The sequence below is a fragment of the Ixodes scapularis genome, unplaced genomic scaffold (genome assembly GCF_016920785.2).
Source record: "Ixodes scapularis isolate PalLabHiFi unplaced genomic scaffold, ASM1692078v2 PGA_scaffold44__24_contigs__length_19508400, whole genome shotgun sequence".
NCBI classification, from domain to species: domain Eukaryota; kingdom Metazoa; phylum Arthropoda; class Arachnida; order Ixodida; family Ixodidae; genus Ixodes; species Ixodes scapularis.
The window spans coordinates 8329869-8342204 of record NW_024609873.1 but is presented as its reverse complement, the minus strand read 5'-3'; the positions used below and the strand labels follow the sequence as shown (position 1 = coordinate 8342204).

Sequence of the window (12336 nt, the reverse complement as noted above, 5' to 3'; positions counted from 1 at the left end):
TTTCGTATTTCGTCATTTTTAACATTCCAAATCTAGTGTTAAAGTAAACAATAAATTACCTTGCCCGTGGAAGCATGCCGAACCAGAAGCAAAAGTATGCACGTCGCGACTGATGCCGGTAGTGTCCGAGGATTTATGGGGCTAAAAATGTAAAAGCGAGACAGCTTTTTGATGTTGCTGGACGAGCAATAAACATTCCGCTAAACCTTGTAAAAATCTTTTTTTTTTTTTTTTTTTTACGGTTTTTTTTACAACATAGAGATACAGATCGTGCATAGGTGTAAAAGGGGGCGTGGTCGGTCACCACCTAGGTTTCGGAAAAGGTCATTTTTCGTGTAGATAAATCGCCCACGCTCAAATTACACAGTCAGCATTGTTCAGGAAAGACTGGGGAATCCAAATCCCTAAAAAACAAAAACTCAATTTTTTTCAAAATTTTGCCCTACCCTGTTCCCTTAAGTCAATGTAGAAAATGCAATTCTAAAGGAGAACAATAACACCCAAAAAGTGCGAAAGAATTTAACAAATTTTTTGTGTTTTAAAATATTAAATTTTTGTTTTGAAGAAGTTAGCTTTTTCAGAATATGAGTACCTTAACTTGTTCCTCAGGAAACTTTAGTCCAGGACACCACTGAATGAAATCTTTACACTTTCAAAATGTCCAATGATATATTTCCTCATACCACATTTCCTGCCAAAAAGTGGAACTGAGAAAAAGTCATTTGAAGTTTCAACTTTAGGTTTCTTTCTTTTGCATGAGCCCAAGGTAGGCAAAATTCACCTGGGGCATTGTTAGCACCTTCCTCTTTGAGACTTTGTTGTTCCCCTGGCGATAGCTAACAGTTTGTGTCATTTGTAGGCAAGCTAACTTTTGTAGCAGGCATTCCTTGACGGATAAACTGGCAAGAATGAAGAAGCAAATCATACTAAGGAAGAGGAGCAAAGCATGAATATGATCTGAAGTGGAAGATACTGTGAAAGGGTGTTACTGAAGATGACACAATATCACATCACTGGGCAGGACCAATCGTAAACCCTGTTTCAGGTCTCAACCAATAAGATTGCTCACACCAAATTTTCAGGATTTTTTCTGTTTGGATGTGAAGGGTTTTCCTGGCCATTGATACTTTTAAACTTTGAAAGTCTCTATGGGCTAAATCTAGAGTAAATGGCGCTTCCAATGAGGGTGAGATGTTCTGGCTCTGTTAAATGAGTATGAAGCAACACTAAATAAAAAAAAAAACTTGCTCCCTGCTGACTTTGAGGGCTGCTGACATGTCGAAAAAAATTTATTGTGAGATAAATCCTGCATGTATAAAAATGAAATTTTCTGAAACCATTCTTTGGAAGTTAATAAACATAAAAATATACTTTTTGAAAAAAAAAAAATTTTTTTCTGAAAATTTTGAATTCCGAGGCCATGTCCCCCCTTAAATGCCCGTGGAAGGCTCGAAATTGACGAGGCCTAAGCCTCGGCCCTTCCGGACTGCAAGTTAGGGTTCTTTACACATTGTCCGGAAAATGTACAACTTTGTGTGGCTATACCTTAGATTGGCCGACCTCGGAAGTCACATTGGCTGACCTCAGCAAGTAAACTAAACCAGTCCAGCAGAACACAGATACGGGCCTTTTTTAATCCAGTGTACCGTTTGAAGTTTGTGAACACGAAATCGCCACAGACGCACCAGCCCAAGCACGGGCTGCAACGCTCACTCGCGACAGTCGGACCTCAGCTGACGTTCTTGAGTTCCCAGCCTCTCGGCTCTTTTGTGGCGACCGGCGCGTAGGTCTTGCGCTTGCGGAGGTGGATAAAGATGCAGAAGGCGACGCCGGCGACAGTCAGCGCACTTACCACGAAAATGTGCGCCACATAAGTCGGCGCAACATAGACCACAAGCACCACGGTCGCCCCGACCTTTCCCGGGTCGCAGCAGCCGGTCGGGAGGTCGGGAGAGCACGTGTAATTCGCCGTACCCTCGCCGTTCGCCTGCCCGAAGAGCGCCCTCGCCCTCCCCGTTCCTCCCGTCTGCTTTTCCGAGAGTCCGGCCTCAGGCGTGACGTCCCACCTTAGCTTGAACCAGTGGGAGTCGTTGCCGCCGGCTCGCGTCTGCGAGCAGACAAACTCGAAGTTGGAACCCTCGGCCGCCTTGAGCGTCGTCGGCGTGGCGACTATGCCTGCTTCGTAGATCTCCTCGCAGAGCCTCTCGCTGCATCCAGACGCGAGCACGTCCCGCGCTGGAGTGCTGTGCGCCGGAGTGCCGTGTGCCGGAGTGCTGTGCGCCGGAGTGCTGTGCGCCGGAGTACTGTGCGCCGGAGTGCTGTGCGCCGGAGTACTGTGCACCGGAGTGCTGTGCACCGGAGTGCTGTGCACCGGAGTGCTGTGCGCTGGAGTGCTGTGCACTGGCGTGCTGTGCTCCGGAGTGCTTGCTGTAATGGTGACGACGGTGGGGGTCGGGCTCGCGGACGTGGGCGAGGTGTCGTGTTCCTCGGGCTCTGGCATGTCTCCGGAGCCTTCCAGAAATTCCGTGGTACGAGACGAGGACGGTTCGGTTGCGCGAGACGCCGGCAGACCTGCGGCCACAAGGATCAAACTGGAATCCTTCATGTCTTCCTCGTCTTCCGTCGTCATGAGGCTAGTTTCGTCCGTAATATGAGCCCCTCCTTTGTTTGTGGTTGCATCCTCGGGCGGCGGGCGACTTTCTTCGTTGACAACGTGGCTGGTAGTCTCCGGTTCTGCCGACCTGGGAGGAACAGTATGCGAGTCGTTTTCGGTGGTAGCTTGTTTCTCTGGGAACAGCGTCGCTTGTTCCGGTGTGACAAGCGGCGGGATGTCGTAGGGCGCTGCCGGCAGCACTTCAAACGCGCCCTCACTTTCGCCGCCATTCACGTCGTCATGATTGCTGTCGTGGCTGCCTCCATCGTGGTGATTGTCCACATCGGCATTCAAAGTCGGGGCCACGAGAAAGGTCAGAGCACAGACAAAGGCGGCAAGAGACCCGAAGTGTGCCATAGCGCACGCTTCTTTGCCGTTCGCGCCCAGAGACGAGCGGCGTCCCGATAAGCGACGTCAACCGAAGTAGCACGGCCTTGCTGCTACACTATGTCTGAGAGATCCGCTACACCTTGCACTTCTGGATGTGCCGCCAGAGCCACTGGATGTGTCACCAGAGCCGATTGAATTGGGGGGTGGGGTTAACAGGTTGTCGGCAGTTTGTTTACGGCGAATTCGGAGGCACCCAGACAGGGGCTTGGCGATGACCTTTTTCCCGGCTTTTTCTCTCGCTCGCTTCCTCTCACCTTTGCTCCTCTCATACCTTTACTCCTACAGCCATTTTTCTTCTTTTTTTGTGCGTGTGATAAGAGACGTGTGAAGAGCTGCTGATAAAATGCTTGCGCGCGCTGTCACTAAGTTGCCGGTTATCTCTTTCGGAGCTGAAAATATTTTCTGCCTTCTTTGGGCTCTTTGCCCTGCATTCAAAACAACCCTAAAGATGAGTTTGTTCGAAATGGCTCACTGTGATACATAAATCTAATTACAATTTCTTTGACTCGGTTTAAAGTAAGCTACTGCTAAGCGTGGTTTAGGAGAGTACACTGTAGTTGCAGTGTCCTTTTGCTGTTTGCTTCCTAAAGCAAAATATAATTTCTTGTTTTAATTTTTTAATTGCAATGTGTCTAAAAGAAAGAAAAATTAAGATGTAAAACATTGAAAATAGTATGATACTTGCTTCGTAAAAGCTCATTTACACAGGTACATTTGCTCACATTTTCTTACATATGTCATAAATCACCGGAACATCCATGTTTTGTATGTGCATGCAATGCTTCACTTTGAACTGGTTGCCACACTTCTTACTTGGCATGGATGTCTCAGTGATTTGAAGCGTAAGCAGACATAGCTTCCTATAACAAAATTTTATATAAGCAAATGGTACTGTGTGAACCAACCTTTTAAGAGTCAAATGAAGCTTGACTACTGTGTATACAAATCAAAGCTTTCCTCTTGTTTTTAGACTCCTATCTGCATTGGCTGCAAATTTTCTAGGATACAAATAATCCGACATTGCTGCCTTTGAGGCAAGGGAATAGGGTCAATGACGAAATAGTAACACGCATAGGGCAAGTGCCAAGTTCTACATCACGTGGTGCGCCCAAAAAACGACCTTAAAGACAAGCTTGTGTCCGGCAGAGAAGCATGGGAAACTAGACCCGCGACAGGCTGCCATTAGCCGCAGATTGAGGAGCCATCTGGTGGTGCTGCTTGCAACTGAAGCAAGGAGAGGCCTTCTGGCAGCTGCGACGTGCGCAGTGTTTACACCTGGATATAGTATTTGCTCGAGCAAAAGCCGCAGTTCTTTTGAACAAGGCCCTTGCATCTACTTTCCTGCAGAACACTCATACAGCCAATCATCGCGCTCTGCATAAACACTGCAGTGAATAACAAAGTCGAAAACATGACATTCCGTAAAAATGCAATCTGAGCAGATAGCACTTTCACTTGAAGACGTTATCTCTGTCTCATAAATCACTACCATTTTTCTGTCCATCGCAGTGATTCGCTATCCCCGTGCTCCGCAGGAAAGCGTACCGACAGGCTTTGTTCATAAACAGCCTGGCTCTTACTCGAGCCAATACGTTATATCTAGGGCTCCGTGTTTTCGGAGTTTATTTTTCGTCAAATTTGGAGGGTGTTTTTCGGAGTCTATTTTTTGCCGAAGATTCGGAGTTTATCGGAGTTTATATTTGGTTGATTCCCAATTCTCCGAAATGCGGAGTTTAATTTCGCAGTGTTTCCTATTCAAAATAAATAAATAAATAATAACCGAATGTAAACGTATGCCAGATAAAAAAGAAAACGCGCTTGTATCAATTGAAATATTTCCACCTGAATTTGGCGTTGGTGCCATTGCCATTGGCAATACTAATTTATCCACGGCAAAAGTCGCACACAAGTGGCGCTTCGATAAACGTCGATACCCTAAAATCAATAAACTCCCGGAAGTAGTCGCTAGGAAGCTCGTAGTCATCCCATCCTATTCCATCAATCTACCCCGCGGCCGCGCGAGGTAGAGTGGTTAAGGTGGTAATAGAGAGTTTGAACTGTCCCTCCATAGCTTTCACTGTTACTAAAGCATACCCTTTCCTTTCTCTAAGCCACAAATCGCATGGCACAAACTGGAAACCAAAGGATTGGCTTTTGTCGTGACCCGAATGTACAACGAACGACCTGTTGCCCTGAATCAACCTTGAAGGGACAAGCGGCAAGACCCCTTTTGACAACGGTCTGAGATTTGAAAGATAATTATGGTGGAATTTTCCCAGGACCATTGACTCCGCGCTGATCAAACTGTAAAAAAATAGAAAAAAAAACGAAAAAAAAAAAAAAAAAAAACATTGACATATAAATATTTGGAGTTTATCGGATAAATCCGAATTGACCAAAATTTTACCGGCGGGTGTTTTTCGGAGTTTTTTTTTATTTATCCGAAAACACGGAGCCCTAGTTATATCTTACATTGTGGTCATACTTAAGCTCACGAACCAGAAATGAATATGTGCAACTTCTGTTGCCTTTAATCAGTCTTGAACACCAGCTTGCAACAAAGATGAAGAATGTTGCTACAACCTGAAAGTGCCAACTTCTAAACCGCTCACTCAGTCAGCGTGAAATTTGCAGGTGGTGTTTGTAGCCATATAGAAGGAAGGCGTGCGAAGTTTCAGCCCTGTGAACCAATATAAGGAGATGCTAAACCACCAACATGAAGTAAAGCGTAGCTTGGTGTGGAATCTGCCCAATGAATCTAGTGTTGAGAAATGGTGTTGATAACCACATAGTTTTCTGGTGGGATGCATACTGGAATTCCTGTGGCCAGTTGCTAAAAAAAATACATCCACAAATTGGGCATTTTTAAGCTAAAAAAATTGAAGACAAAAGCAATTTTTTTTTTATTTTTTATATTTACTAAGTTTTGCAACAATATTTTTTTATAGTAAAAAGTTGAAGATAGCCTGCTCCATAAAATTTCGGTATGTAAGCTGCAAATAGGTCATAGCTGCTTACTGAAACGATAGATTTATTAAAGAGACCATGAAATGACCTTTTTACTTTTGCCAGATAATTTTTACATTAAACCTTCACTGAATGCCTAACAGGCATCCATTTTCGTCTCGGTTTATTAACTTCTACACAAAAAATTAATGAAATGTCGACTTTTTCTTTCTCTCCAACTGACCGCAAAACAAGTTGTGGCGTAATTTTGACAGTCGTGTTGTACTCTGGCACAGGAACCGGAAGTTCTGTTGGCAGTAGGAGAATGGGAGCGTTAGCGGCGGCGAGTTGGGGGTGTGCCAGTAGGTTTTACTGCGCTGATGGCACCGACATATTTTCTGAATCGGTGCCTCTCATTGCCTTGATAGCCATGGACACATCGCAGCTGCGCGAAATTCAATTAGATATGTTGCACTACAGTGACAGCATGGGACTAGTCCCATACGCCGGTATGCTGTTGGGAAATGCAGCGAGTCTTCATCGGAATTGGACGATGAGGAGTGGGGCGGCTTCAAAGTATGGAACGATAGGTTACGTTTCGGCCCGTATATTCAGATGTATGGAAGTAACGGAGATATCAAATGTTTTGTTTCTTTGAAGGTGCACTTGCAAGCGGTGCATAGTAGTGCCTACCGCTCGAAAGTGCTTCTGCTGCCGGGAGTGCGCCGCCGCCATCTCAATTCAAAACAACGGCCGCATTCGCGGAGAGCACTGTGAATGTGGCTGTAATCACGCTCGGTGTTAAAATGTTCCGAGCATACACGAATGACCGTAGACCCGGGGTCCCTCGAACCAATGAGCCTGCACCAAGTGCTTCGACGTGGTTCATCGAGTGGCAATCGGTGAAACTTCAACTGTTTCTTTTTAACCACCGGACTGCACAAACTGTGATTTGGGCACTTTGGTACGCTGCAGCCTTTCGGCATAGTGACCGAGTGATCTATCACAAACACTGTAAACACTACTCGAACAGCCAGAAAACGAAAGTCTGCTGTGAAGAAAATGCGACCAGGAGCAAACCCGTGCAGCAGACAACGCTCGTCGGTTGACTGCGCAAGCGTAGTAGGGTCCCTCTCTTGCTTCGTTTACCACACGATAGATGCGAAGCGGTGCTTGGCTCTCAGCATTATCAAATTTGTCAATTTTCGTCACATCTCTAATTATGCTACAAAATGTGTATCTGAATATTATTTAACAAAACTTTTAGGAAATATTCGCCGGCTATTTATTGTTTATGATCGCAGTGCTGGTGAGGTAGGCGATGTGGATTCGGATGATGTGCTGCGGTTCCGCGGATGCATCGCTGTGAAAAGGCAGAGAGCTTTCGAAGGAAAGAAGGAGCAAAAGAGTTAAGTTTGCTTTTAAAAGTTATATAACGAAGAATTTTTTTTGGCTCCCTATTTTTGTGTTTTTGTGTTTCTTTTCACACCTTTGACGACGATCAGTGGATAAAATTTGACTTCAGAATTGTTTCATGTTTCCTTTAAGTGAAAGTGATGCCAAAAGGTGGAACGGAGAAAAACGAGTTCAAAGTGCTTGTATGCATACCTTTTCTTTAGCATCGGTGGACTGAAAATAATTTATAAAAAAATAACTATGCAGTGTAAACGAACGAAACTTCCTGGGAATACTCTCTAGATGTTGGCAGATGTAAATACGGCATTTTTCAAAATCAACTTTATTTGCGCAAGTTTCTTTTTTTCTTCTGGGTGGTGTCCCTCTCTTAACCGTTCATGGAAGCCAAAAATTTTCACAAGCAATGGAAGGCCTGCAAGTCTTCATTCTCAAGATTTTTCCAAAATCCTGATTTTAGGGTTGGGGCGGTACTTTATTGACTCTTGCAATCTTGCCTTGTTTTAGGGGCAAATCTCCTTAGGGTCTAGCCTTTTCCGGCGTCCGTGGTCACATCGATTGCCATCCCATCTGTCTTCTTAAAAAAAGAAAAAATGTTTGCGCAGTCGACAGGATTTGAACCTGTGCGGGGAGACCCCAATGCGTATATAATCGCGTTAAACTTTGCATGCATTGGCTCAGCATTTATAGACGAGAGGGCACTGCGGTCAAATGCTCAAATGCGTATATAACCATGATCCATACCGCATTCTCTTTCTGACATGGACCGTTGACTTAAGCGGTGGAGATGCATTCCCACGGCTCCTGCCATCTAGCTGATCCGCTAGAAGAACCACTGGCTCTGCATTTCACCTACCATAAAGCAGTAATAATGAAGTCGAAACACAACCCGGAACTCAGCACTACCTATGAACAAAATCACTATCATCAGCACCACCAGAGCTTCGTCCCACTCAACATCATTGCTTTTTAGGGACATTTTTAATCTGTTCCTTAAATTTGTAGTTTTTGCCTACTAGCGGTCCTAGGAAAAGCCTGTTTGGTGGAACAGTAAAGCCCGGTGTAGACCGGTCTGGTTGGTCGAACGCACGTCCCGCGTTTGGAAGAGCCCTCGGGCACTAGCCGCCAAAGGCGTTTCTGCCGGGTGAGCTTGGCGGTCTTCCGAACGGGCCGACAGCCTAGCGCCCTTGATCGGGCAAGTCTGGCATCTCGGAAATGTCGACTGAATCTGGCTAAATCTCCAGCCAAGGCACGGCAGAAGGCAACGAGTATGTTGCCTTTTGCCGTTCTCAATCTCTCGGTGATCAAACGGTTCTTGTTCTGCGTGTCGCAGCACTTCTCAAGCAATGCACTTGTTCGTTGTTTTTTTTTTGTACATAATATCTTTTACGGTCATAATAACTTGCAAAATACTTTTTTGTTTTGTTTTGTTTTCGTTTTCAGTGACGGCGCTCGAAAAAGAGCTTCGGGAGAGCAGGCGAGCGATCAGACAGATGCAGTCCAAGTGTAAGAAGGCCCTGGTATGTGCTATTTTAAGTATATAATGTTGCATTTTATAGTGTATGTTTACATGATGTATTGTGCACAATGTATGATGTTTACATACTATAATTAGGGTTCCGCGTTTTCGGTTTCTATATTTTCAAAATTCGGCATACTTTTTTCGGTGTTTATTTTAAAATTAATTTTTCGGTTTTTTTCGGCGCATATTTATGTACACAAAAGTTTATCGGCTTTTTTCGGTGAATATAAATTAAACACCAACGGACTCCGGATCAGATGATCCTTTTACCTCTGATATTTGTGATCACTCAAAGAATAACGAAACAGATAATATTGAAAAAAAAGAAATGGACACTTTATTTGGCAAATGTGTGCAACTGTAAAACAATCAAGAAAAAAAACACAGGACTACAAACAAGTGAGTTATGAAGCCTATGCCCCCAAAAAACATGGAACTTCACCTTTTGTATATCAGGATGATGTGATCTTAATATAGTACACACATGCACTTTCCCAGGTTCTCCTCCTTGATCCACACTCTTTCTTTCCTGTTAATATGGCCCTGAGCTTCGAGAATGCCCTCTCAACGCTAGCACTGGACACTGGCAGGCTGAGGAGATGAAGCGCTGCCTGAGCCAAAATCGGACAATCAACCAATTGTGACTGGCACTGACCGCCAAAAAAGACATCGTGCGACGTTTTGAAGCACAACACAACATGCAGAGCTTGAATCAAATCAATCTTCCTTACAACGAGTACATGGCGAAGTCATGGGGAATTTCGGACTTCACGTTCCGATCGATGATGCACACATTAAACCAAAACGCCGTGATGGCATCCGTGTATCTCATACATTCGGACACGTTTCGATAGACACTGTCGTTCTACTTTTTCGCCACGGCTCTGCGGCACGACTGGAAGGTCAAAGTGACCTTTTCCGGTTAAAACAGAATTTTAGAAAATGGATTCGACGTGCTTTTATCGGTTTAAATTGAAAATGCCGAACCTAAAAACTGACCTTTTTCGGTTAAAACCGAATTTCCGAAAATGAATTCGGCGTACTTTTATCGGTTTTTATCGGTTTAAACCGAAAACTCCGAACCCTAACTATAATGTACAGATCGCGACACTGTTAGCTCGAAAGCAATCACCGTTTTTTAAGTTTTTTTTTGAAACCAAGGGATGTCATTTAAGTCGTTATTTGCTACGGCAAGAGCTCATTTAGTTCTACATTCAAGCGATAAAATTTCGTGCTCGCTAATACTATTTAGAAGTAAAATGCGAAAATGCGCCGATGTCGTGTTTGCGCTAACAGTGTCGTGATGTGTACATAATGCAATCTTTATGTGATCTATGTAATGTACATAATGTAATGTTTGCATGATATTTAATGTAATGTATGTTGTTTAATGTTTTCATTATGTTTATGTAATGAAATGCTGAAATGTTTACATAATGTAATGTCCGTGTATGTGCATTGTGTTATGTTTACGCACGTTCTAGCGGAATAATTAAATTTGTTTTATTGTGTCCGTTACATTATTGTTTCTTGGTCTTAGTTTTTAATTTATTTTCATTAATTCGGTGACGGATCAGTCTACATAAATTCAAGCTCTTTGTAAAATGAAATAATGAAAGCTTCAAAGAAACAAGGCACAATTCCTTACGGTTTATTGGTATTACTCAATGTGCTTTCCGAATTGATTGCTGCTAGTAATTGTTTTTCTTTTCACTTGCAGACGTGCTCCAAGGTATTAGCAGAAAAAGTCAGTGGCAAAGGTAAGTATTATTAATGGAATGTAAATGAATGTTGGCAAGAACACTCCAAATTAAATTAGACATAACTCAACACTTCATTCTTGGTATACAAAGACAGAAAGCACCGCTACCTTTTAATGCGAAAGCATTAACTAACCCATGGAGCGGAGCCGGCGGCGCCTGTAACCACAAAAAAACGCGAAAGAAATGCCCATTCTCCCATTGGCTAAGCAAAACGGCTCGTAGATAGCCATTCCCGGCCGCTTCACGAGAGCGCGTGCTCCGCCGCCTGCTGCAACCTCTGCTGTAGTGAAACGCGGCCGTCCACGCCAGTACAGCCAACGACATTCACGCTTTAGCATTCACAACTCGTAAGAAGCTCCTATATACATTTCTTTTCCCCTTCAATTGGGCAACTCTGCTGTGATAAATTAATTGGCTGGTGCCTTGACACCATATTCTGGTGTTTTGCATGGATACATTGCTTTGTAGAAACCACGTCGCAAATTAACAGAACCTCGTGCGTTTTTATCTCTCGCAGATCTCATAAATAAATTGGACAAGAGGCAGTTGAATCGTGTTGTCACCATTTTGGCCACGACAATGGCGTCTCAAGGAGAGGATGGCGTCGGCGAGAGCGGTATGCCTTCACTTCTGGTTTTCTGTTTCAGATTTAAATTCAGTATGCACTGTGCATGAGGTATCTTTTCTTCTTTTTAAATGGATAGCATTTATAGAAACATAGCTCCTTTTGCATCCTCATACAGGATGTAGCCTCGATGGAGAAGCGAGGAGGCTGGCGAGGGGAGGCATCTCGCTAAATATAGCAGACGGTGTTCACAGGACGTTGTCAGCTTGGCAGTCGTCACGCTACACTAATGTGACGCAGCACCATGGCATCATGCAGTACCATGACATCACGTGATACTGTGATGTCACTAACACCTTGATGTTATGACATCATGTGACACCGTGATGATGTTGCATGATGTGACCTGACGTCACAGCACAGTGACACCATGATGTCTCAGAGGACCTGTAATTGTATGCATCCTTTATAACTCAGAATGTGTTCTATCAGCTGATTTCTGTGGAGCTCTGTAACATTTGACTGTAACACACACGTTACACCCATAGGGAACCATAGAAAAAGACTCGAGTCCCCCGGCAGGATTGGAACTGGCCGTCCTGAGATTGTGAGCCAAGTGCTTTGCCGACCGAGCTATCCACGGTCGAAGCATGCGAGGGCAAAATCATTCACGGGGCGTGCCTCGCTGCCTTTCTTGTCACACTGTGTCATCTCGCGGCATGTGTCAGAAATGAGAGCAAATCTTAGTTTGGCACTGCCGTTCAGATGCCCTTCTCTTCTTCTCTGGAAGGTCTATCATGCATTCTGTGCTTAACGGTCTTTGTCAGCATGATCGAGCTTGCATAATTTTTTTGCCTTTAGTTACAGTTCAAGTTAATTCAGCAGAGGTCTGTGCTGCTGCCTAGTATACAGTATAATCCTCTTTTTGATGAGTGACCCCGTCCCGTTTAGTTGGTTGCTTGGTCAGTATTGAAGTGGTGACATAAACTGAGAAATGCATCGCATTGTGCAGAAAATGCTCTTTAAGTTGTTGAGTTTTTGGACTCTGAGATCAGCTTTAAATTTGTTTTTGTAAGCCTCGGTT

General features: G+C 44.2%; 2 protein-coding genes across 2 annotated transcripts in view; one reads left to right on the top strand and one right to left on the bottom strand.

Annotated features, from left to right (window-relative positions):
• The window catches only part of LOC8028198 (titin homolog), a 74695-nt gene that overhangs the window by 35570 nt on the left and 26789 nt on the right, over positions 1 to 12336 (top strand). The window contains exons 8-10 of the mRNA XM_029994853.4: positions 8846 to 8922; positions 10645 to 10684; positions 11205 to 11303. Coding sequence (XP_029850713.2) covers positions 8846 to 8922; positions 10645 to 10684; positions 11205 to 11303 — 216 coding nt within the window. The remainder of the gene's footprint in view (positions 1 to 8845; positions 8923 to 10644; positions 10685 to 11204; positions 11304 to 12336) is intronic.
• On the bottom strand, positions 764 to 3341 carry LOC8028199 (mucin-1). The gene has a single exon (XM_040504940.2). The coding sequence runs from the start codon at positions 3008 to 3010 to the stop codon at positions 1730 to 1732; it is 1281 nt and encodes a 426-aa protein (XP_040360874.1). The 5' UTR covers positions 3011 to 3341; the 3' UTR covers positions 764 to 1729.